At 46.2% G+C, this 25,816-nt stretch overlaps 1 protein-coding gene across 1 annotated transcript in view; it reads left to right on the top strand.

Moving 5' to 3' along the window:
- The window catches only part of LOC723069 (succinate dehydrogenase [ubiquinone] flavoprotein subunit, mitochondrial-like), a 43,747-nt gene that overhangs the window by 4,831 nt on the left and 13,100 nt on the right, over positions 1–25,816 (top strand). Inside the window, 12 exon segments of the mRNA XM_078004593.1 lie at positions 12–98; positions 827–988; positions 1,890–2,033; positions 2,354–2,518; positions 4,344–4,440; positions 4,443–4,492; positions 8,788–8,899; positions 11,401–11,569; positions 13,151–13,346; positions 14,803–14,974; positions 18,741–18,782; positions 18,785–18,858. Coding sequence (XP_077860719.1) covers positions 12–98; positions 827–988; positions 1,890–2,033; positions 2,354–2,518; positions 4,344–4,440; positions 4,443–4,492; positions 8,788–8,899; positions 11,401–11,569; positions 13,151–13,346; positions 14,803–14,974; positions 18,741–18,782; positions 18,785–18,858 — 1,470 coding nt within the window.

Raw genomic sequence — 25,816 nt, 5'->3', positions numbered from 1 at the left:
TGTGTCACCAGTGGCCAGCAGTGTTGCAAACAGGAACCCGAGGTTTTCACTTCACTGTTGATGGGAACAAGAGGGCATCTGCTAACGTTTCAGATTCCGTAAGTTCATGCTTTTTGTTCCATATTAAATGATTTTTTTTGGCTTGGGGGTAAGGATCTGTACCAGTTTCTTTTCATATGAGTCATAGACATAAGAGAAAAATTTCTCATAGGTGTCCAATGCATGCTGAAATTATTTTCAGTGTAGTAATACTTAATTGCAAGTACAAACACAAACATAGATGTTAGCATTTTTACTTATATCTCTTAATGTATCTATAAACTAGATCTAAATTTAGATCAAGTAAAGCAATAAAATAAAATGAACAGTATCTGCTGTGATAGATGATAAAATTCCTACTGAAATGAGGACTGTGGGCCACTCAGGTGTGGGTTCCTTGGTATTTGGCGTGCCTGTTCTCTCTGTTGGAAAACTGAAACTTGCTGAGAAGTTCTTTTCTCGTAAGCTCACGATAGCGACTGAATATTCCTTGGCACCTTCTCAGGCATAAGCAGAGGCGTGGCCCTGAAGTAGAGTTGTGGTCCTCAGTCTGATCCATGGGACAGACCCTCTACCATTCATAGAATCTGATTGTCAGTCCCTTCTCCACATGCGAATGTGCCCACTTCTCCCTGCACTGTTCAGGGCTCAGCCCCAGGACAGGATGGAGGCCCTGTGTGCCTAGCAGTTGGTCCTTTTGTCTTTGTCAAGCTCCTTCACTGTAACAAGAGTCTTCGTGGTTGGCATAGTGGAGCACGTGATTGACAGGTGCGTTTTTCTTTTCCAGATTTCTGCTCAGTATCCAGTAGTGGATCATGAATTTGATGCGGTGGTGGTAGGCGCTGGAGGGGCAGGCTTGCGAGCTGCATTTGGCCTTTCTGAGGCAGGGTTTAATACAGCATGTGTTACAAAGCTGTTTCCTACCAGGTCACACACTGTTGCGGCACAGGTAAGAGAAAGGTGCCCCACCGTGCTCCCACTCTGTGCAGGTCCCGCACAGCCTCGCGCTTTCTACCTGGGCAGCCTCCTGCCTCCTCCCCATGCTCCAGCCACATGGCCTCTTGCTGTGCCTTGCTCACTCAGCTCACCCTCTCAGCGGTCTTTCCCTGGAGCCTCTTCCCTGGAGACTTGGAAGGGCTGGAGCCTTGTTGTCACTCCTAGTTGGGACTCCAGTCACACTTGGGTTTTCTTTGACCTTCTCGCCTGCTTCCCTCCCCACCCACCCCCACCGCCCCAACACCTTAAGAAAAGGAGATCATCTAAAGAGGAGGAATCAGAATTTAGGGTGGGGAAGGAAAGGGCAAGGGTTTTATTTGTCCCCGTGCTGCTGTCCTCTGGAACTCTCTGAGGAGTAAGACGGTGGTGGGCACACACAGCCAAAGGAAGCAGGGGTACAGGGGAGTGCAACTCTGAGTGTGGAGCTTATTACTTGGCAGGAAGTACTTCTGGGCTTTAACACATGCCCGCAAATGCCATTGGGAAGATTTGTTAATAACATTATCTGGAAAGATTTGTTGAGTACCTTTTCTGTGCCAGATATGTTAGGTAATAAGCATATTACAGGTAGCCTTTCACTCACTGCTCCAGTCAGCCCTTCCTGGAGTTCCCTCTGTCTCCACCACACAGATGAGGAGACTGAGGCTAAGGGATTGAATCACCGGGCGAGTCGGGGGAGGGTCGTGACCCAGAATCTGTCGGGCCTCGCTGCTCCTCTGCTGAGGTCAGCCCTCACTGGGAGTCACCCTGTGGGGAGTTGGCTTTCTCTGAATCCCCCAGTGGGTGGATTTGGGCCTGGAAGACAAAGCTGGGGCTCCTGTTTGTGGCTTGTAAGGAGTGGTTGGTGTTTCCAGGGAGGAATCAACGCTGCTCTGGGGAACATGGAGGAGGACAACTGGAGGTGGCATTTCTATGACACCATGAAGGGCTCCGACTGGCTGCGGGACCAGGATGCCATCCACTACATGACAGAGCAGGCTCCCGCCGCCGTGGTCGAGGTGATGGGCGGGAGGCTCTGGGCGCCCTCGTGGTCTGTTTCTAGTCAAAAAGAGTCCTGGGAAGGATGGAAGCAATTGAGGCAGATGTGGCCGGCCGAAAGAATGGTGATGAGCAAAGCTCACAAGAGGAGTCTTTTTCCGTCACGAACTGTGCATTACACGTAACAAGAAGACTTCTCTTTGATGAAGTGTTGACATTTTCATAAAATAGGTTACTTTGGGTTTGCAGATTTGTGTTGAAGTTGTTCAGTGTAGATGAGCTATGAATATCTTGACTCCTTTAAGGTAATAAGGTTTTTGTTTGTTTTTATCTTTCACAGCTGGAAAATTACGGCATGCCGTTTAGCAGAACTGAAGATGGGAAGATTTATCAGCGTGCATTTGGTGGACAGAGCCTCAAGTTTGGAAAGGGCGGGCAGGCCCATCGGTGCTGCTGTGTGGCTGATCGGACCGGCCCCTCACTATTGCACACCTTATATGGAAGAGTAAGGCCGCCCCCGGTCCAGCTGAGACAGGACATGTAGTGCTGGGGCTTATGGTGACAGGGGGGAATGGGTTAACGTGCCCAGTGAGTCCGCCAGAGATTATGTAAAAAGCAACAGAGAACAACGGTGTAGGACATGCAGCAACTGTTGATGTGAAAGGACCAGGCATGTGCTGTGAGAAGCTGTCCCTAAGGCAATATGTTATTTCTTTATCTATTTTGGAAAGTTGAATTGATAATTTTATATACTAGGTTTTTAACTTGGGATATGTGATACTCAAAATATTAGAGCAAGCAGGCCAGGCACAGTGGCTCACATCTGTAATCCCAGCACTTTAGGAGGCCACGGCAGGAGGATCACTTGACACCAGAGGTTTGAGACCAGCCTGGACAACATAGCGAGACCCTGTCTCTACAAAAAGTTTAAAAATTAGCTGGGCATGGTGGTACATGCTTGTAATCCCAGTTACTCAGGAGGCTGAGGCAGGAGGATCACTTGAGACCAGGATCACTTGAAACAGTGACCCATGTTCATACCACTGCACTCCAGCCTGGGCAACAGGAGACCTGTCTCAAAAAAAGAAAAAGAAGTATTTTAAGGCTGTTTTACCACCTCTGAGTTCCTGAATGGGTTGGTTTTGTTTTTTGTTTTGTTTTGTTTTGCTTTGTTTTTGAGACGGAGTCTCACTCTTGTCACACAGGCTGGAGTGCAATGGCGCAATCTCTGCTCACTGCAACCTCAGCCGCCTAGGTTCAAGCGATCCTCCTGCCTCAGCCTCCTGAATAGCTGGGACTACAGGTGCACGCCACCATGCCTGGCTAATTTTTTGTATTTTAGTAGAGACAGGGTTTCCCATGTTGCCCAGGCTGGTCCCGAACTCCTGAGCTCAGGCAGTCCACCCGCCTCAGCCTCCCAAAGTGCGGGGATTAGAGGCATGAGCCACCACACCCAGCCATGGATTGTTTTAATATTAATTGTTATCACTGGACAAAGACTTGAGGTGACAATAGTTATTGGGTAATCAAGGTCAACTTTGGCATGGCCAAATAATATTCTGAACAGTATTGATTCAGAGTATTCAGTATTCTGAACTTTGTTGTTTTCTGATGAATGGGGACAGACCATTAATTTGCAAGTTGTTAGAACACCAGTGCCTTCTCTGTGGCTGAGTGCATGGACGAGTGTGTGGTGGGAGGAGAAAGCAGCTCCGTCCGGAGCAGGAGCTGTAATGGGGGGAGCTGGCCCAGGCTAACGAGGGCAACTCGCACTGGCTGAGGGAACAGCAGGTCCAGGCGGGCAGCGCTGTCCAGTGCCTACCTTTCTGCAGTGCTGGAATCTGCTTGTCTGCAACCGTCCGTTGGGAGCTGCCAGCTACATGTGGCTGTTGCTAATGTGGCAGGTGTAGCTGAAGAGCTGAACGTTTGATTTATTTTAATTAATTTAGTGGTTGTGTGTTGCCAGCAGCTCCCACCTGGGCTGTGACCCCATGGTCTGTGGACCTCACTCTGGCACCAAACTCTAAGCGGAGCTGCCTGTGGCCACCAGACGGTGTGGAGTGCCTCTTCGGGTTGTGTAGAAATAGGAAATGTGTCACCAAAGTAGGAGCTGTTGCTGCTGCGTTCTCTAGTGCACTGCCTTGTCTGTGCTGCTCGGTGTGGAACGCCTCTCGGGCGCTGACAGCGTCCTTGACTCTGTTGCTGATCTCCTTGGATTTACCTGGTCCATTTGGATCAGGTTCTTTCACCTATTCACACGAACAAATACCACCTTAAAACCTTACAGGTTGGCTTAACACTTCCTGCCCTTTTTTTTTTCTTTCTTTTAGTCTCTGCGATACGATACCAGCTATTTTGTGGAGTATTTTGCCTTGGATCTCCTGATGGAGAACGGGGAGTGCCGTGGTGTCATCGCACTGTGCATAGAGGACGGGTCCATCCATCGCATAAGAGCAAAGAACACTGTTGTTGCCACAGGGTAGGACTCTAATTTCTACTTCATTTCATTTATAAAAATGAATAACTTTCATTTAGAGTTTCTTTATTTTAATGAAAATAGAGGCATTGTAGAATAACGGTTCAGACACAGGCCTTGATATAACCTTGTGAGGGTGATGGCCTCTCCCAGCCGTGGTTGCTCACCTGTAAAGGGTAAGGACAGGTGTACCTGCCTCAGGCGGCGAGAAAGCATGGCCCTCAGTAGACGGCGGTGGCTGCCGTCAGGTTCACAGCTTACCTCTCCCGATTTTAGATGAGGAAACTGCGGCCCGAAGAGTCCCATGGGGTTTCTGGCAAAATCCCTCTTGTTTTAGTGGGTACTGTGTTAATACTGATTCCTGGGATGGGTAAGTCCTTCTTCTCCACGTAACGAAAATAAGTAACTTTAATTTTATACACTGTCAGTTACTTTAACCATTTTCAAAGTAAAAACTGTCAGTACAGCGAAGGAAAAAATCAGCAAAACTACAGGTTGGGAAAAAATATTTTCCAAACCTTATATCTAATAATATTTTAGTATCTAAAATAGAAAAAAAAAACCCTACTAAAAACAACCTACTAAACCCTACTAAAAAACAACCCTACTAAAAATGGGCAAAGGACTTGAATAGATATTTTTCCAGAGAAGACAAACAAATGGCCAATTGATGTATGAAAAAATGCTCAACATCACTAAGCACCAGAGAAATGCAAATTAAAACCCCAATGAGACATCATCTCATCTCACTCCAGGTAGAATGGCTGTTACCAAGAGGACAAAAGAGAGCAAGTGTTGGTGAGGATGTGGAGAAAAGGGAACCCTGTGTGCTGTTGGGGGGAACGTAAATTAGTACAACTATTGTGGAAAACTCTGGAGGTTCCTCAAAATTCACAGGACTACCATGTGCTCCAGCAACCCCATTTCTGGGTGTATGTCCAAAGGGCATGAAATCAGAAGTTCAAAGAGACACCTGGACCCCCATGTTCATTGCAGCGTTGTTCACAGTTCCCGAGATATGGAAAAAACCTAAATATGTGTTGGTGTTTAAGGAAAATGTGGTGTGTATACGCAACTGAATATTACTCAGCTATGAAAATGAAGGGAATCCTGTCATTTGTGACAACAGGGATGAACCCAAAGTCATTATGTTAAGTGAAACAAGCCAAGCACAGAATGACAGATACTGCATGTCACTTATATGTGGAATCTAAAAAAGTCAAAACTCATGGAAACAGAGTAGGACGGTGGTTGCCAGGGGCTGGGGGAATGCAGACTGCAGCGATGCTGATGAAAGGTGTGACTTCTCGTTACCAGGTGAGGTTCAGAAGGTCTAATATACAACATGGTGGCTATAGTGAATATTATACAGCACGGTGGCTACAGTTAACATTATACAGCACGGTGGCTATAGTGAATATTATACAGCATGGTGGCTATAGTGAATATTATACAGCACGGTGGCTATAGTGAATATTATACAGTACGGTGGCTATAGTGAATATTATACAGTACGGTGGCTAGAGTTAACATTATACAGCATGGTGGCTATAGTGAATATTATACAGCATGGTGGCTAGTGAATATTATACAGTACGGTGGCTATAGTGAATATACAGCACAGTGGCTAGAGTTAACATTATACAGCACGGTGGCTATAGTGAATATTATACAGCACGGTGGCTATAGTGAATATTATACAGTACGGTGGCTATAGTGAATATTATACAGCACGGTGGCTATAGTGAATATTATACAGCATAGTGGCTAGAGTGAATATTATACAGTACGGTGGCTATAGTGAATATTATACAGCACGGTGGCTATAGTGAATATTATACAGCATAGTGGCTAGAGTGAATATTATACAGTACGGTGGCTATAGTGAGTATTATACAGCACGGTGGCTATAGTGAATATTATACAGTACGGTGGCTAGAGTTAACATTATACAGCACGGTGGCTATAGTGAATATTATACAGCACGGTGGCTATAGTGAATATTATACAGCACGGTGGCTATAGTGAATATTATACAGCACGGTGGCTACAGTTAACATTATACAGCATGGTGGCTATAGTGAGTATTATACAGCACGGTGGCTATAGTGAATATTATACAGCACGGTGGCTACAGTTAACATTATACAGCACGGTGGCTATAGTGAATATTATACAGCACGGTGGCTATAGTGAATATTATACAGCACGGTGGCTATAGTGAATATTATACAGCACGGTGGCTATAGTGAATATTATACAGCACGGTGGCTATAGTGAATATTATACAGCACGGTGGCTACAGTTAACATTATACAGCATGGTGGCTATAGTGAGTATTATACAGCACGGTGGCTATAGTGAATATTATACAGCACGGTGGCTACAGTTAACATTATACAGCATGGTGGCTATAGTGAGTATTATACAGCACGGTGGCTATAGTGAATATTATACAGCACGGTGGCTACAGTTAACATTATACAGCATGGTGGCTATAGTGAGTATTATACAGCACGGTGGCTATAGTGAATATTATACAGTACGGTGGCTAGAGTTAACATTATACAGCACGGTGGCTATAGTGAATATTATACAGCACGGTGGCTATAGTGAATATTATACAGCACGGTGGCTATAGTGAATATTATACAGCACGGTGGCTACAGTTAACATTATACAGCATGGTGGCTATAGTGAGTATTATACAGCACGGTGGCTATAGTGAATATTATACAGCACGGTGGCTACAGTTAACATTATACAGCACGGTGGCTATAGTGAATATTATACAGCACGGTGGCTATAGTGAATATTATACAGCACGGTGGCTATAGTGAATATTATACAGCATGGTGGCTATAGTGAATATTATACAGCACGGTGGCTATAGTGAATATTATACAGCACGGTGGCTACAGTTAACATTATACAGCATGGTGGCTATAGTGAGTATTATACAGCACGGTGGCTAGAGTGAAAATTTTTTTTTTTTTTTTTTTTTGAGGCGGAGTCTTCACTCTGTCACCCAGGCTGGAGTGCAGTGGCACCATCTCGGCTCACTGCAAGCTCCGCCTCCCGGGTTCGCGCCATTCTCCTGCCTCAGCCTCCGGAGTAGCTGGGACTACAGGCGCCCGCCACCGCGCCCGGCTAATTTTTTGTATTTTAGTAGAGACGGGGTTTCACCGTGTTAGCCAGGATGGTCTCGATCTACTGACCTCGTGATCCGCCCGCCTCGGCCTCCCAAAGTGCAGGGATTACAGGCGTGAGCCACCGCGCCCGTTATACAACACGGTGGCTACAGTTAACATTATACAGCATGGTGGCTATAGTGAATATTATACAGCACGGTGGCTATAGTGAATAGTATACAGCATGGTGGCTAGAGTTAACATTATACAGCATGGCGGCTATAGTTAATATTATACGACACGGTAGCTAGAGTTAATATTATAACTTGAAATTTGCAAACAGAGTAGACCTTAAGCGTCTGTATCTCCAAAAAAATGATAAGTGTATGAGGTGATGGATGTGTATTAACTTGATTGTGTCATCAGTTCACAAAATATATCAAATCATCACATTGTACACCTTAAATATATACACTTTTGTTTTTTATTTTAATTCATCAATCATACCTCAGTAAATCTGGGGGAAAAAAAGCAAAATCCATAAAAATTTTAAAATTTTCATTATAAAAGTAGTATATGCTTATTGGGGAAATCTTTTGAACAGCACAAAGCTAAAATACAAATAGGGTCAGGCGTGCAGTGGCTCATGCCTGTAATCCCAGCACTTTGGAAGGCCGAAGTGGGAGGATCACCTGAGGTCAGGAGTTCAAGACCAGCCTGGCCAACATGGCAAAACCGAATCTCTACTAAAAATACAAAAATTAACTGGGCATGGTGGTGCACACCTGTAATCCCAGCTACCCGAGAGGCTGAGGCAGAAAAGTCACTTGAACCTGGGAGCCGGAAGTTGCTGGGAGCCGAGATCGAGCCACTGTACTCCAGCCTGGGCGACAGAGTTAGACTCTATCTCAAAATAAATAAATAAAATACAAATGGAAGTCCCTTCTCTGATCCCAGGCTTCTATCCTACCTGCATAGTGTAGCAGCACCACTGGTATGGCCCCCAGTGATGTGTGTGGGGTGTGCGTGAGTAGAGGGTTGTGTGCACACAGACAGCACTGAGAAGATGGTGCCCGGGGACTGCTGTGTCCATTCTGTGATCTCACCAGACAAGAGGTCCGGACGTGGGCCGCTGTGTGCAGTCACTGCTGTCTGTCGTTTCCATAGGTTACGGGTGCACCTACTTCTGCCCACACCAGCACTGGTGACAGCATGGCCATGATCACCAGGGCAGACCTTCCTTGCCAGGACCTAGAGTTTGTTCAGTTCCACCCCACAGGTAGGGCAGGACACCTTGCCTGGCAGGCGTTCAGTTCACATGTGTCTTATAAGCTGTACTTGTAAGTTGTAAGCAACTACTCATTGCTCCTCCATAGTTTTATGTGGTAACGTGGTTTTGAAGATCAGCTTTCTCAGCTCTCAGGTCCTCACTTCAATGTCATTTCCTTAAGGAGATTTTTCTCACACTTTCTTTCCCCTAAGGCAGTTTGGGCCAGCATCTTATGCATTTCTGAAGAGCCCTAAACCCTACGTTGGTGATACTTCTGCCAGCAGTAAAGCAGGGATTGAGGCCAGGCGCGGTGGCTCACACCTGTAATCCCAGTACTTTGGGAGGCCAGGGCGGCCGGATCACCTGAGGTCAGCAGTTTGAGACCAACCCAACCAACAAGGTGAAACCTCATCTCTACTAAAAATACAAAAATCAGCATGACGTGGTGGCATGTACCTGTAATCCCAGCTACTTGGGAGGCCAAGGCAAGAGGAATACTTGAATCTGGGAGGCAGTGGTTGCAGTGAGCCAAGATCGCACCCCTGCACTCCAGCCTGGGCAACAGAGTAAGACTCCGTCTCAAAAAAAAAAAAAAAAGTAAAGCAGGGATTGTTCAGTGTCCCTCTTCGCAACGAGGTCGTCAGCTCCTCGGGCAGGCAGGTCTTCTCATTAGCTGGGGTGGCCCATGCCCAGCACGTGGCAGGGTCTCCATCAGGGTTTGATGAGTGAGCGTTCTGAGAGCTGGGAGAATGCCGTGGAACCCAGAAGCAGCACGGGCAGATTCCGGCTTTGTAGGAGAACACGGAGCTTCCGCGATAATGGGGTGTAAAGTTAGGGCACGGCCGTGACAGAACCCCGTGTGACGTTCGGACGTTGGGGCTCCGCCCACATGACCACTGAGGGAGCTTGTTGTGAGGAAGATGCGCTCATCTCGGGACGTCTGACGGTTGAGCTTACGAATGTGCAGTTTGGAGACATTAACACAGAAATGACAGTTGAAGTCTTGAGTTTGGGGGAGGTTCTTCAGAATGAGTCAGAGAGAGAGACACACACACATCTGCCTCTTGTTTGAAGTGACTCGTCCTGGACTTCTCTGGGTTGCTTTTCTGACCTGTGGACGATGGAGACCCCTGAAGTGGTGCTAAAGAACCAGACCCGTGCCTTCTCTTTCTCTGTCAGTGTCAGCTTTCTGATCCCTGGAAGGGATGAAAATAAGAAATGAATTTGTTGTAGGTTTTTTTTTTTTTTTAATTTGTTTAGAGACGGGGTCTTGCTCTGTTGCCCAGGCTGGAGTGCAGTGGAGCAGTCTTGGCTCACTGCAGCCTTTGTCTCCCAGGCTCAAAGGATCCTTCCACCTCAGCCTCCCAAACGGCTGGGACTACAGGCATGCGTTACCATGCCCGGCTAATTTTTGAGGGTTGTTTTGTTTTTGGTAGAGACGGGGTGTCACCGTTTTGCCCAGGCTGGTCTCAAACTCCAGGGCTTAGGCGATCCTCCTGCCTCGGCCCCTCAGAGTGCTGGGATTATAGCCATGAGCCACTGCACCTGGTCTGTTGTATTTTTTTATTACTTTTTTTAATCAATAGAATGCCACTGAGTCCCTGAATTCTCTCTGTAATTTGCTTAGAGCTCCACTTCTCATGCTTTGTCTTCAGTATGTGAGAAGTAATCTGCAGAAAAAAGAGCATTGAAACTTAGAAAATCAAAAGACAGGTGAGATGCAAGAATCACATTCTCGTTTTAAAAGCAAGATTGCCCTTTTTGTATACTAATAAAAATTGTAGCTTTTGAAATACGTTTACTTTCGGGTTTTTGATCTCCTTTGTTAAAATTCGAGAGCTAGGCATGCCCTGTTTCTCATCGCCTTGAGGAGTCACAGAGCTGCTGTTTGGAGCACAGACCGCCGGACTGCCCAGGTTTGGGTTTGAGCTGTGTCCTCAACTGCATGACTGGATGTTACCAAGCGGTAATTTGCTGTCACTGAGAAAGCGGGTAGTACTACCCGGAGTTGTTGTAAGACTTAAATGAGTTAACATGTGGAAAGCAGCTAGAACTGCCCCAGCAAGTGCAGTGTGAATATTAACTAAATCATTATTACTGTCCTTGCCACTGTTTGGGTAATTTAGATATGAATTATCCAAGCTCGTATTCTTAACTAGTCACCACAGTATCATAGTACCAAAGAATGTTCCAAAATTAAAACAAAATTTGAGGCATCCAACGTACACTCAGCGTTAATCAGAGTATCAGCCAGAGGTCTGTGGGCTGGCCTTTCTCCTCACTGGGGACACTGCTCTGCCCCAACCTCTGCTGCAGCTGTCAGCCTCGTCAGTGCTTTTTGTTATCCAGACTTTCTACTGTGTCTTAACTGTTCTTTCTATTCAGTTTTGCATATAATGCCTTCTGCATATCTTTTTCCTCTCTCCCCCAAAAAAATCTTGAAAAAAATAATGCATTTGAAATAGAGTCCTAGCAATTGTTAGGTTATAAATGTTTGTGGTTTTTTGCAGGCATATATGGTGCCGGTTGTCTCATTACGGAAGGATGTCGTGGAGAGGGAGGCATTCTCATTAACAGTCAAGGCGAAAGGTTTATGGAGCGATACGCCCCGGTGGCGAAGGACCTGGCGTCTAGAGATGTGGTGTCTCGGTCGATGACTCTGGAGATCCGCGAAGGAAGGTCCGTGTGATTTACCACCAGCATTGTCTGAGTGGGCACACGGGCCGGGGTTGCTTCTGTGAGTTCCAGCACCGCTCGCCCTCACCTTCGTGTGCAGGCACACGTGCACAGCCACCTCTCTCAGCTGCTGACAGGCGTCTGTTAGTCTGTGGTATTTTCTTAAAGACCTACATTTTAAAAATTTTAGCCAGTTTCTTTCTCAGATCTGTGGAACAGAGTTTCTCTTAGTGTGGGTGAGTATGTGACAGAGTACGGGAGAGAGAGACGCACACGCAATCTGAAGTCGGCACGTGAGCCTTGGGTGTTGTGTCTGATGCCCACAGGTGTTTTTTGGCAGCTTTTCAAAGGGTGTGGGTTACTTGGCTTTCAGTAAAACAGTTTGCAGCTCTTTCATTCCTGACCCTGTTCTTTAATGTAATATCTGCTGGTATGGCCTTTAGAGGTTTTACATTTTTCTATTAAAAAAAAAAAAGAAAAGTCAATTTTTTTTTTTGAAATATGGTGGCCTGGAAGGGCTCAGTGGCTCACGCCTATAATTGCAGCACTTTGGGAGGCCGAGACGGGCGGATCACGAGGTCAGGAGATCGAGACCACCCTGGCTAACATGGTGAAACCCCGTCTCTACTAAAAATACAAAAATTAGCCGGGCGCAGTGCGGGCGCCTGTAGTCCCAGCTACTCGGGAGGCTGAGGCAGGAGAATGGCGTGAACCTGGGAGGCGGAGCTTGCCAGTGAGTGGAGATCGCGCCACTGCACTCCAGCCTGGGCGACAGAGCGAGACTCTGTCTCAAAAAAAAAAAAAAAAAAGAAAAGAAATATGGTGGCCCTCCATACACATCGGTTCCACATGTGTGGTTTCAACCAGCTATGTATTGAAAGTAAAATTGCATCCTTACAAATATGCAGACTTTTTTTCCTTGTCATTGTTCCCTAAACAACAGTTTAACAACTATTTACGTAGCATTTACATTGTATTAGGTACTGTGAGTAATCCTGGAGTTGTTGTAAAGCTTAAATGTAAAACTTTAAATGAGGATGATGTAAAGTATAGAGGAGGATGTGCATAGGTTATATATAAATACTCTTCCATTTTATATTAGGGACTTGAGCATCCACGGATTTTAGTATCCATGGGGGTCCTGGATCCAACCTGCCACAGATACGCAGGGACGATTGTGTTTGGCATAGAGCCCTTTCTAATGCACTTACCAAGGACAGCCGCAGCAGGCTGTGATCCCTGAGACGAGTGTGAGTTCAGGGAGGGCAGAGTTTTTGTTCTGGGTCTCAGCTGTGTCCCAGCACCTAGGATTGTCCCTGGCACACAGTAGATGCTTAGAAAAGATTTGATGAGAGGGTGAGCATAAATGAGGGGAAATTTTCCTCAGTATCAAAACATATTGAAACTCACATGCTTCCAAGATGACGTATTCTGAGGTCTCCTGCCGTTGCCATTCTCTGCCTTATGTGATGGTGTTTGTTCTGTCTTCCCAGAGGCCGTTCTCTGCCTTATGTGATGGTGTTTGTTCGTCTTCCCAGAGGCCGTTCTCTGCCTTATGTGATGGTGTTTGTTCTGTCTTCCCAGAGGCTGTGGCCCTGAGAAAGATCACGTCTACCTGCAGCTGCACCACCTGCCTCCGGAGCAGCTGGCCACACGCCTGCCCGGCATTTCAGAGACAGCCATGATCTTCGCTGGTGTGGACGTCACGAAGGAGCCGATCCCTGTCCTCCCCACCGTGCATTATAACATGGGCGGCATTCCCACCAACTACAAGGGGCAGGTGATGGTGCTGGCTGCCCTCCCACAGCTGGAAAGAAGGCTGGGACAACGGGGCCCACCTTGCAGTTGTCTCTTTTGATCTTAGATGAAAAGACAGATGTTTTCTTCAAGAAAGTTCTGTCTTGTTTTCTAGATTGTACTTTAAATTTCTATTACTGGAGGATGGAGGGGGCTTAATAATTTATTCCTCCTTAGTAAATTGTCATAGATACATCATTTGCAGCTTTTTCCATTTTATAATTACTTTCCTATATGATCTTGTGTTATTTCTAATGATCTTGTACATCAAGGGATCTTTCTAATTCCTACCTTTGAGTAGTTTGCGGTTCACACAGAGCTTGTCAGTCACTTAGGCTACTTGTTGGGCGAGGTGGGCGGCAGCTGTTACTTTCCCTACGTAGATGAAGAGGTGAACGGGGGGTAGAAGAGTCTGGAACATCAGTGTCACCTACTGATGTTCCTCCACCTGCCGTGCTCCCGGGTCTGAGCTGGAGCGCAGGTGGTGAGGGCCTCGGGAACATGGGACACGGGGACAGTCACAGATGCCGACATTGGGGGTCCTCTGCAGGTGGTGAGGGCCTCGGGAACATGGGACATGTAGACAGTCGCAGATGCCGACATTGGGGGTCATCTGCAGGTGGTGAGGGCCTCGGGAACGTGGGACACGGGGACAGTCGCAGATGCCAACATTTGGGGTCCTCTGTGGGTGGTGAGGGCCTCAGGAACGTGGGACACAGGAACAGTCGCAGGTACCAACATTGGGGGTCCTCTGCAGGTGGTGAGGGCCTCGGGAACGTGGGATATGGGGACAGTGTCAGATGCTGACATTGGGGGTCCTCTGACCTACTTGTAACAGCATCAGAGCACAGGTGGTGAGGGCCTCAGGAATGCGGGACCTGGGGACAGTTACAGATGCCGACATTGGGGGTCCTCTGATCTACTGGTCACAGCAGGTGCTCGGGGCAGAGGGAAACGGGGGGACATTCGGAAGCTTCCCTCTGAAGAAGAGGAGCTATGGTCCTTACCTCCCTCTTAGATATGGTCTTTCCTTCCCTCTTTTTTTCTTGGAGATTCAGTCTCGCTCTGTTGCTTAGGCTGAAGTGCAGTGGCGCAATCTCGGCTCACTGCAACCTCCGCCTTCCAGGTTCAAGCGATTCTTCTGCCTCAGCCTCCCGAGTAGCTGGGATTATAGGCACTTGCCATCATGCCTGGCTAATTTTTGTATTTTTAGTTGAGACGGGGTTTCACCATGTTAGCCAAACATGCCTCGAACCCCTGACCTCAGGTGATCCACTCGCCTCAACCTCCCAAAGTGCTGGGATTACAGGCGTGAGCCACCGCGCCTGGCCTACTTCCCTTTCTTTCTCTGGTCTGCAGCACAGACACCCTGTTGGGGGAGGTGGGCTGGTGGAGGTATGGGCACCTTGACATTTCACCTGAAATCTTCCTTTCCACAGGTCCTGAGGCACGTGAATGGCCAGGATCAGATTGTGCCCGGGCTGTACGCCTGTGGGGAGGCCACCTGTGCCTCGGTACATGGTGCCAACCGGCTCGGGGCAAACTCCCTCTTGGACCTGGTCGTCTTTGGTCGGGCATGTGCCCTGAGCATCGAAGAGTCGTGCAGGCCTGGTAAGTGTTTTCTTCAGGAGCCAGACTGTTCGAGAAGGCGCAGGAGGTTACAGTCGTTTTTCCTTTTTTTGAGACAGGTCAGCCCAGGCTGGAGTGCCATGGCACAGTCATAGCCGCCTCAACCTCCCGGGCTCGAGCAGTCCTCAACACCTCCACCTGCAGAGTCCCAAGTAGCTGGGACTACAGATGTGCACCACCACACCTGGCTAATTTAAAAAAATTTTTTTTTTTTTTGTAGAGACAGGGTCTCACAATATTGCCCAGGCTGGTCTTGAACTCCTAGACCCAAGTAGTCCTTCTGCCTCAGCTTCCCAAAGTACTGGGATTACAGACATGAGCCACGGCACCCAGCCAGGTTACAAAGCCTCGATTTGTTACTGGAAATTTGCTTAGTGGTCATATAGAGGTAGTCTGGGTTTTTTCCCCTAGAAGTGATTAAACTGAGAAATCCGGAGGTTATATGGTGGTAATGTTGAGACTAGATAGAGGCTGGTTGGGGATCTTAACAGTTAAGGTGACATTTTTGGGGTTACTTTTTTTTTTTTAATTATTTTGTAGTCATTATGTTCTGCTTAGAAAACGCACTATTAGGAAGTTGTTATTTTTAGGGGAAGTTCATTACATATTACTTGCCTGATAAAAATCACTTATTTGCAATGAAATTTTTTAAATAACATGTCATGAACAAATATGTAACTTGGTACTTAGAAAAATAATTTAGGCCATTCTAAAAACAAAGTACAGCTAGCCTCTATTAGAGGAGAAAGGATGACTTACAGTGAACAGGATTCTCACTCTCTACGGACAGATTGGATTTCACTTGCTGGTTTTCTTTTCATGATAGCATCAAATAATGTGTAGGAGAAGAAATACCATGTGTGGGAGTGTGAGTCTCATGTACACTAAGAACAGGACAATTAGCATCACTCTCACCTCCAGAGATCTTCCCGGTAGTTATCCAGCCTCGTGTGCTCAGAACAGTGTGAGGTGGATGGGGCACCGGTGGATGTTTGTGTGGCAAGGATGGTGGGACCCCAGGCCCACATTGTTCCCGTTACCTTTCTCTCATGTTAACTGTTTGGCATCATTTCTGCTGTGTTTATAGAACAGGTGGTTTTTGTATGGATTCAAGTGAAATAAAAGCTAGGACTGCCGTAACTTATAAACATGCCCCCTTTTATATCTGTAGTTAGAAAATACAGAGAGTACTAAAAGGGTAGCTTACTTCAGCCACTCTGTCTCTGGATCTGACCACAGCTCGGGAGGCCAGCACATGCAGAGCTGGAGTCTTACCCCAAGTCGCTGCTAATCATGGACGAAGGCGGAGTTCAGGTCCATCGTTCCTGATGCCACAGGTTGTGCTTGTCTCACTCCATAGCCCTGCACTTTGTAGCAGTGGGGACTGATACCACTTCTTTCAGAGCAATGTAGAAATTTTGAGCTTCTCTTTCTTTGAAAATGCAAAAAAGAACATTTTGTAAGAATACCCTATACTTTACATCTGAGAAACCGCTCACGCATGCAGCATCTCACGCAGAATGCTGTGGAGTCAGACTCAAAAGGCTGCACACCTGTGGCTCTCTTGATACAACATTCTGGAAAAGGCACATCTAGGGAAGAAAAGGGATTGGTGGTTGCCAGAGGCTGTTTCCTGATTGTGCTAATACAGACACAGCTCTGTGTGTGTCAAAATTTGAAAAACCCTATACTAAAAATGATGAGTTTATTTTACTCTATCTTTATGCTTTAATTTTTAAAAATGGAAAGGAAAGAAAAAATGCTTGTAGCATCACTACTTCTCCCCCACCCCCCCACCCCCAAAAATACATATTTTTAGAGATAGTCTCCCTCTGTCGCCCAGGCTGGAGTGCAGTGGTACGGTCAGGTGCACGCCACCACACATGGCTAATTTTTAAAAATGTTTCATAGGGACAGAGTCTCCCTGTGTTGCCTAGGATGGTCTTGAACTCCTGGCGTCAAGTGATCCTCCTGTCTCAGCCTCCCAAAGTGGTTATATGCATCTATACATGTGTTAAAGTTGGTAGAACTGAGGCTGGGCGCAGTGGCTCATGCCTATAATCCCACCACTTTGGGAGGCCGAGGCAGGCAGATTGCTTGAGCTCAGGAGTTGAAGACCAGCTTGGGCAAGGTGGTAAAACCCCGTCTCTGCAAAAAATACAAAAATTAGCTGGGCATGGTGGCTCACACCAGTGTAGTCCCAGCTACTTGGGAGGCTGAGGTGGGAGGATTGCTGGAGCCTTGAAGGCGGAGGTTGCAGTGAGCCGAGATCATACCACTGCACTCCAGCCTGAGCAACAGAGGGAGGAGACGCTGTCTCAAAATAAAAGAAAAAAGAAATTGTAGAACGGTCCACTGAAAGAAAAAAGTCAATTTTACTGAATGATCAATTTTTAAAGCATTATAATCAAAAGGAAAAGAAACACCAGCAATCCTAGAAGCATTTGAGCAGGCCCTCAAGAGACCCACACCCTGGTCCCCTGGGGAGGCGGTGGGCGGGGCGGGGCCTGTTTGACTCCTGCATTTCATACCTCCTACCTTCTGCATGTATTACCTGTTGAAGAAAATATATATAATATTATAAAAAGAACTTTAAAACTTTTTTCAAGACATCTTAGAAACACAAGAGTTGCAAATCTCAGCTGTGCACATTGCTCACACTTGTGATCCCAGCACTTTGGAAGGCCGAGGCAGGTGGATCACCTGAGGTCAGGAGTTTGAGACCAGCCTGGTCAACATGGTGAAACCCCATCTCTACTGAAAATGCAAAAATTAGCCAGGTATGGTGGCATACTCCTGTAGTCCCAGCTACTCCGGAGACTGAGGCAGAAGGATTGCTTGAACCAGGAGGTGGAGGTTGCAGTGAGCCGAGATGGTGCCAGTGCACTCCAACCTGGGCTACAGAGCAAAATTCCATCTCAAAAAAAAAATTGCAAATCTTGAAGTGTAGGTGAGAGCACACAAGAGTCCAAATCAGCAGGTGACTTTCAAGCACACAGCAGCCACCTTCCTCCCCCTTATGCGAAGGACGGTGGGGTGGCCGGCCCCTTGGGACCACCATCTGGAAGGTGGTTTTTTTTTTTCCCCTTATATACACTTATTCCCGTTATATACACACATTTATATACACTTAATATGTATAAATTTGTATACTTTTTTTTTTTTTTTTAAAGACAGCGTCTCACTCCGTTGTGCAGGCTGGAGTGCAGTGGCGCGATCTCAGCTCACTGCAACCTTCACCTTTCAGGTTCAAGCAGTTCTCGTGCCTCAGCCTCCCGAGTAGCTGGGATTATAGGCGCGTGCCACCATACCCAGGTCATTTTTGTGTTTTTAGTAGAAATGAGGTTTTGCCATGTTGGCCAGGCTGCTCTTGAACTCCTGACCTCAAGTGATCCACCTATCTCGGCCTCCTAAAGTGCTGGGATTACAGGCGAGAGCTACCGCACCTGGCCTTCATTTAATTTTTTAATTTTAGAGATGATTTCTAGTTTATTCACTCTAAGATAAGTTAATGGATATCTACTGTGTGCCAACAATTTTGCCTTTATGTATGTTCTTTAAAATTGGCCCCAACTCAACAGATGGCCTCAGATGTAGGGTGGGCTGGCAGTGTGTTAGCTGAGGGGACTTTCACAGTTTCCAAGCTCCTTGAGCGGCCGGGCTACGTATTTTTGTGTCATTCTAAATCCATTTGGTTTTTTAGAACGGTTTTGAAAAGTTAAATTCTAGCTTTTTTGTTTTGTTTTAGGAGATAAATTCCCTCCAATTAAACCAAATGCTGGGGAAGAATCTTCATGAATCTTGACAAATTGAGATTTGCTGACGGAAGCGTAAGAACGTCGGAACTTCGACTCTGCATGCAGAAGGTAAGAGCCTGGACTCGCTCTGGAGTGAGCAGGCTGGCTGCATACCTGGCCCTGCACTGGTTTTGTTTTTTTAAAAATAGATTTAGGGGGATGCAGGTGCAGTTTGTGTGGATGTACCATGAGGTGGTGGAGTCTGGGCTTTTCACATCACCCAAGTCATGTATGTTGTACCCAGCAGGTAATTGCTCATCCCCACCCCTCCCGCTTTTTGGAGCCCCCAGTCTCTGTTAGTCCACTCCGTGTGGCCACGTGTACTCACCATTCAGCTCCCACTTCAAGTGAGAATGTGACACTTGACCTTCTGAGTGACCTCCTGTTCCATCCACATGGCTGCAGAAGACATGATTGCGTTATTTTTTTATGGCTGAGTATTTCATGGTGTTTATGTACCACATTTTCTTTGTCCGGTCATCCATTGATGGGCACTTAGGTTGATTCCATGACTTTGCTATTGTGACTAGTGCTGCGATAAACATACGAGGCTGCACCAGTATCGAGGTAAACAGCAGTAGGATGTACTCCTCACTGTATCAAGAATATGAAAGAGACCAGGAGGCCTGAACTATACAGAAGTGCACTTTTCCACATAGAAGGTCAGCAGGCTAGGGCAGAATTAGTGACTGCTTAGCATCCAGGACAGCCTTCTCCGGTTCACTCGTGTGTGCTTGGGCATGACCTCCGTGCCCTGACCGTTGCAGGCTGTCATGGATGAGTCACAGCGTGGAAGAGAGGGAGCAGCAGGACCGCGGGAGAAGCTCAGTCCCCAGCAGGGCAGCTTTCTCTTTGCAGGTTTCCTGGAGTTCAACACAATACTGGTGCTTATATCTCAGGCCCACATATTGATCGTGTCATCATGCCTGACTTCCAGCAGCTTGGAAATGTCTTTAAGCTGGGCCTGTGGCTGCCCCTGAATATACTCAGAAGAGAGGGAGAGTGGGCAGCAGGTGGAAACTGATGTGTGTGGCCTGTGCTGCTGGGAGTCGGTCCAGTGGGACCGTCTGTGACGATGGAAATGTTCCGAGTGTTTGCCGTCCAGTATGGCAGCCATTAGCCACAGAGGGCTGTGGAGAACTTGATATATAGTCAGTCTAAGAAACTGAATTCCTCTAATAACAAGGATTCTTGTCCATGAATGAGATCTCTTGTCTACTATTTGGAAGAATTTCTGCATATTTTCTAAAAAGAAGTCCATTGCTTTAGTCCTATTCTGAAAGGCGTTTGGTGTTAAGACACAAGAGAACAGGTTCCCTGCTGACATTTTCAGAGGCCTGTGCCCTTCGGTCTTCAAGTGAGGCTGGGCTTGAAGGAGGCTTTGTGAAACGGTGAGAACGGTGTGACTAAGGCACAGAAGGCTAAGGGATGCCCTGCAGTACTTTTGTAGGGTTGGAGGCCAGCTGTGAGAGAAGGAACCATTGCATTAGAGAATGGGAACATGCCTTAGGATACAGAAATGGCAAATCCGTGAGACAGTTTGAAGTGAGAATACTAGAAACATTCTCACCAAACAAGGTGTGTCTTGGTGCCTGCTGTATCGCAGGCTCCGTGAGATGCTGGAGTCAGCACTGAACAAACAGAGCTTCCTGTGCTTGTGGAAGTGCGTTTCGTTGGGGGAAGGGATTTTTCTGCTGACTCTGGCTATTAATAGTAAGAATCAAAAAAAGAAATGAGGTAAATTGTTGGGAACAGGCCCCCAAATCTGGCCATAAACTGGCCCCAAAACTGGCCATAAACAAAATCTCTGCAGCACTGTGACGTGCTCGTGATGGCCATGACGCCCACGCTGGAAGGCTGTCAGTTTACTGGAATGAGGGCAAGGAACACCTGGCCCACCCAGAGTGGAAAACCGCTTAAGTGTTTCTTAAACCACAAACAGTAGCATGAGTGATCTGTGCTTAAGGACGTGTTCCTGCTGCAGATAACTAGCCAGACCCATCCCTTTGTTTCCCGTAAGGAATACTTTTAGTAAATCTTATGACTGGCTTGCTGTCAGTAAATATGTGAGTAAACCTCTGTTTGAGGCTCTCAGCTCTGAAGGCTGTGAGACCCCAGATTTCCCACCCCACGCGCTATATTTCTGTGTGTGTGTCTTTAATTCCTCTAGCGCTGCTGGGTTAGGGTCTCCACGACCAAGCTAGTCTCAGCAAGCAGCACCCATATGTGGGGTTCAGACCCAGGTCAAAGGGTCACCGGAGCAACGGAGAACATGCAACTAAGCTAGAGGACACCCGAGTACTCTTAAGCCATCCCCATGGTGAATAAGAAGGGGAGCTCGGAAGCATCATGGTAACAATGGGACAAGTGTGGGCTCTGGTTCGTTACCTTGGAACCTTTTCACGCTAATAATAAGGGGGAAGGAGAGTAGAACGAAGTAGCAGAAGAAGTAACAGAGCAGGTTTGTTTGCCAGCTAAAGCTAAAGTGGCAAAGGAGGGAGAGGTTCATCCCTACCCTTCTGCACCCCCTTCTTATTTTGAAGAAAAAGAGTGACCTGACCCTCCAGATCTTTATTTTCCGGAGGACACTGGGCGAAAAGTAGTTGCTCCAGTGACTGTTCGAGCAGCGCCTCGAGCGACCGCTCTCAGTTCTATTCAGGCAGGAATTCGGCAAGTTAGAAGAGAGGGTGATACAGAAGCTTGTCAGTTCCCTGTCAGAACACACCCCACAGGTCAACAGGGAAATATTTTAGCTACATTTGAGCCTTTCCCTTTAAATTACTTGAAGAGTCTGAACAGGCTGTCAATCAGCACGGACCCGGTTCTCCTGTTGTAACGGGACTGGTAAAGAATGCTGCTGTCTCCAGTCGGATGATTCCTACTGACTGGGATGCTCTTACTCGACCCTGTCTAACTCCTGCTCAGTTCTTACAATTTAAAGCTTGGTGGGCAGATGAAGCTTCCATTCAGGCTGCTCACAACGCCCAGGCCCAACCTCAAATTAATATGACTGCAGACCAACTTTTAGGGGTCGCAGCTGGGCTGGTTTAGATGTACAAGTGGTCATGCAGGATGATGCCATAGAGCCGCTTAGAGGAGTGTGCATTAGAGCTTGGGAAAAAATCACTTCAGGTGGAGAGCAGTACCCTTCCTTTAGTGCAGTTAAAACAGGGACCAAAAGAACCGTATGCAGATTTTATAGCTCAGTTATAGGACTCTCTTAAAAAGGTGATTGCAGTTTTGGCTGCTCATGGTATAGTTTTGCGGTTATTTGCTTTCGACGATGCTAATCCCGGCTGCCAGGCTGCTCTGCGACCTATTAGAGAGAAAGCACACTTAGTTGATTATATCAAGGCCTGTGTTGGTATAGGAGGTAATAAAGTTAAAGCTACATTGTTGGCACAGGCAGTGACAGGACTGAGAGTGGATAAAGGAAATCCTCTGTTCTCTGGAGCTTGTTTTAACTGTGGGAAGCGTGGTCATACTAAACAAGAAAGTAGAAAAAATCAGCGAATCAGGCTGCCAGATAGGGGAAAAAAGAAAACTGCAGAGCCTGAAATATGTCCAAAATGTAAAAAGGAAAACATTGGGCTAATCACTCACTCTAAGTTTGATAAAGATGGGAACCCAATTTCGGGAAATGCCATGAGGAGCCCGTCCTGGGCTCCGTTCCAAACCAGGGCATTTCCGGCTCAGGCCACTCCTTCAGCCCTGTACAATGTCTGTCCCCCACCACAGCCGGTAGTGCCGCAGTAGATTTATGCTGCGCAATAGCTGTGAGCCTTCTGCCTGGGGAGCCCCTGCAAAAGGTCCCAACAGGAGTCTGTGGACGCTTGCCAGTGGGGACGATAGGATTACTTTTAGAAAGATTTAGTTTAAATTTAAAAGGGTACAAATACATGCAGGAGTCATTGATTCAGATTACAATGGGGAAATTCAAATTATTATATCTACTTCTGTTCCCTGGAAAGCTGCACCAGGAGAGCGCATAGCACAGCTCCTGATTGTGCCGTATGTGGGAACGGGGAAAAGTGAAACTAAATGAACAGGAGGATTTGGAAGCACAAATAAACAAGGCAGAGCAGCTTATGGGGTGAATCAAATTTACTGTTAAACGTCCTACCTGTGAAATAACTATTCAGGGAAAGAAATTTAAAGGTTTGGTAGGTACAGGAGCGGACATTTCAATCCTTTCTCTACAGCCCTGGCCGTCCGCGTGGCCAATTCAACCTGCTCACTTTAACATAGTTGGAGTTGGTAAAGCCCCTGAAGTATATCAAAGTAGTTATATTTTACATTGTGAAGGGCCCAGTGGACAACCTGGGACTACTCAACCAATTATAACTTCTGTACCTATAAATTTATGGGGGAGAGATTTATTACAACAGTGGGGAGCACAAGTTCTAATTCCAGAACAATTACATAGCCCTCAAAGTCAGCATATGATACATGAAATGGGGTATGTCCCTGGTATGGGACTAGGAAAACATTTCCAAGCTTTGAAAGAACTGCTTGAAGCGGGAAGACAAAGTTCCCGCCAAGGTTTAGGGTATCATTTTTGATGGCAGCCATTGTTAAGCCACCAGAACCTATACCTTTAAAATGGTTAACAGAGAAGCCAGTTTGAATAGAACAATGGCCGCTAAGTAAAGAGAAACTGGAGGCTTTAGAGGACTTAGTTAATGAACAATTAGAAAAGGGACACATAGCTCCAACATTTTCCCCTTGTAATTCTCCAGTTTTTGTAATTAAGAAAAAAATTGGGTACATGGAGAATGTTAACTGACTTAAGATCCATTAATTCAGTTATACAACCTATGGGGACATGACAGCCAGGATTGCCTTCTCCTGCTATGATTCCAAAAAATTGGCCTTTAATAGTCATAGATTTATTAAAAGACTGTTTCTTTACTATCCCCTTAGCTGAGCAAGACTGTGAATGGTTTCCATTTACAATTCCTGCAATAAACAACCTGCAGCCTGCTAAGCGTTTTCATTGGAAAGTGTTGCCACAAGTCAGGTTAAACAGTCCAACAATTTGCCAGACATATGTAGGGCAAGCAATTGAACCTACTCTTAAAAAATTTTCAGTGTTACATTATTCATTATATGGACAATATACTTTGTGCTTCCCCCACTTGAGAAATATTACTCCAATGTTATGATCACTTGCAAAATTCAATTTCTGGTGCTGGTTTAATTACAGGTCCTGACAAAATTCAGATTACTACTCCTTACTCCTACTTGGGGACCTTAGTAAATGACACTACCATTGTGCCACAGAAAGTAGCCATATGTAGGGATCAATTGAAAACATTAAATGACTTTCAAAAATTACTAGGGGACATTAACAGGATACGATCTGCTCTAGGCATTCCTACCTATGCCATGAGTAATCTATGTTCTATCCTTAGAGGAGATCCTAGTCACACTAGCCCTCGGCAATTAACGAAAGAAGCTGAGGCAGAGCTGCAGCTAATCGAAAAGCAAGGCCATAAAGCTCAAATAAATAGAACAGATCCAGAGAAGACTCTCGATTTGCTCATTTTTCCAACTCGCGTTCACCTGCTGGTGTTAGTGTCCAACAGCAAGATCTTGTAGAGCGGCTTTCCCTCCACATCCTGATCCACGGTGTAGAGCGGCTTTTCCCTCCGCGTCCTGATCCACGGTGTAGAGCGGCTTTCCCCCGCATCCTCAATTCACGGCGTGGAGCGGCTTTCCCCCCGCACCCTGATCCACAGTGTAGAGGGGCTTTCCCCCGCGGCGTAGAGCGGCTTCCCCCACCGCCCCCCGCGTCCCGATCTGCGGAGTACAGCGGCTTTCCCTCCACATCCTAATTCACGGACTCTGACCCCTCATTTGGATCAAATCGCTACTGTGATAGGAAATGGGAGAACTCGGATTGTTAAATTACATGGATATGATCCTGGAAAAATTATTGTCCCTCTCATGAAGGCACAAATACAGCAAGATTTTGCAAATAGTCTTACTTGGCAAACCCATTTAGCTGACTTTGTGGGTATTCTCGATAATCATTTTCCTAAGATGAAACTTTCAATTTTTGAAATTAACTAATTGGATTCTCCCTAAAATAACTAAATTTAAACCAATTGAAGGTGCTGAGAATGTTTTTACAGATGAGTCTAGTAATGGTAAAGCTTCTTATTCTGGCTCGAAAGGTAAGGTTTTCCAGATGCCCTATACTTCAGCTCAAAAAGAGGAGCTTGTATCTGTAATTGAGGTAGTGACTGCTTTTAATATGCCTATTAATGTGATTTCTGATTTTTCATACGTGGTTCACTCCACACAGTTAATTGAAAATTCTCAGTTACGATTTCATACAGATGAACAACTGATGACTTTATTTACCCAATTGCAAACAGCAGTTAGGAGTAGAACGCATCCTTTTTACATCACTCACATTAGGGCTCATGCACCTCTCCAGGACCTTTGACTGCAGGGAATCAAATGGCCGATCGCCTAGTTGCTACTGCAATATCTAATGCCAGACACTTTCACAATGTAACCCACGTTAATGCCTCTGGTCTCAAACGCAGATACAGCATTACCCAGAAAGAAGCTAACGCTATTACCAATGATGCCCAACTTGCTAAATGGTACATTCCTCATCTTTTACAGGAGGAGTTAATTCTCAAGGATTGGAACCCAATTCTCAAGCTCTAGCTACATTTTTCTCTACATGGAATATTAAACACGTTACTGGTATCCCATGTAATTCTCAAGGACAAGCCATAGTGCAAAGAATGAATCTCTCCCTGAAACAGCAGTTGCAAAAGCAGAGGGTGGAAAACAGGGACTACGGGACACCCCACATGCAACTGAATCACAGTATTAACTTTAAATTTTTTGAGCCTGCCTAAAGGCCAGATGTTATCAGCAGCTGAACAGCATCTACAGAAACCAGCCGCAAAGACGGAAGCAGAACGACTGGCTTGGTGGAGAGACCTGATAACCAAAAGTTGGGAAATAGGTAAAATAGTAACTTGGGGTAGAGGTTATTCTTCTG

This window comes from Macaca mulatta, chromosome 6 (genome assembly GCF_049350105.2).
Source record: "Macaca mulatta isolate MMU2019108-1 chromosome 6, T2T-MMU8v2.0, whole genome shotgun sequence".
Classification (NCBI taxonomy): domain Eukaryota; kingdom Metazoa; phylum Chordata; class Mammalia; order Primates; family Cercopithecidae; genus Macaca; species Macaca mulatta.
Note: the sequence above shows the minus strand (reverse complement) of the source record. Positions and strands in the feature narration are given on the sequence as shown.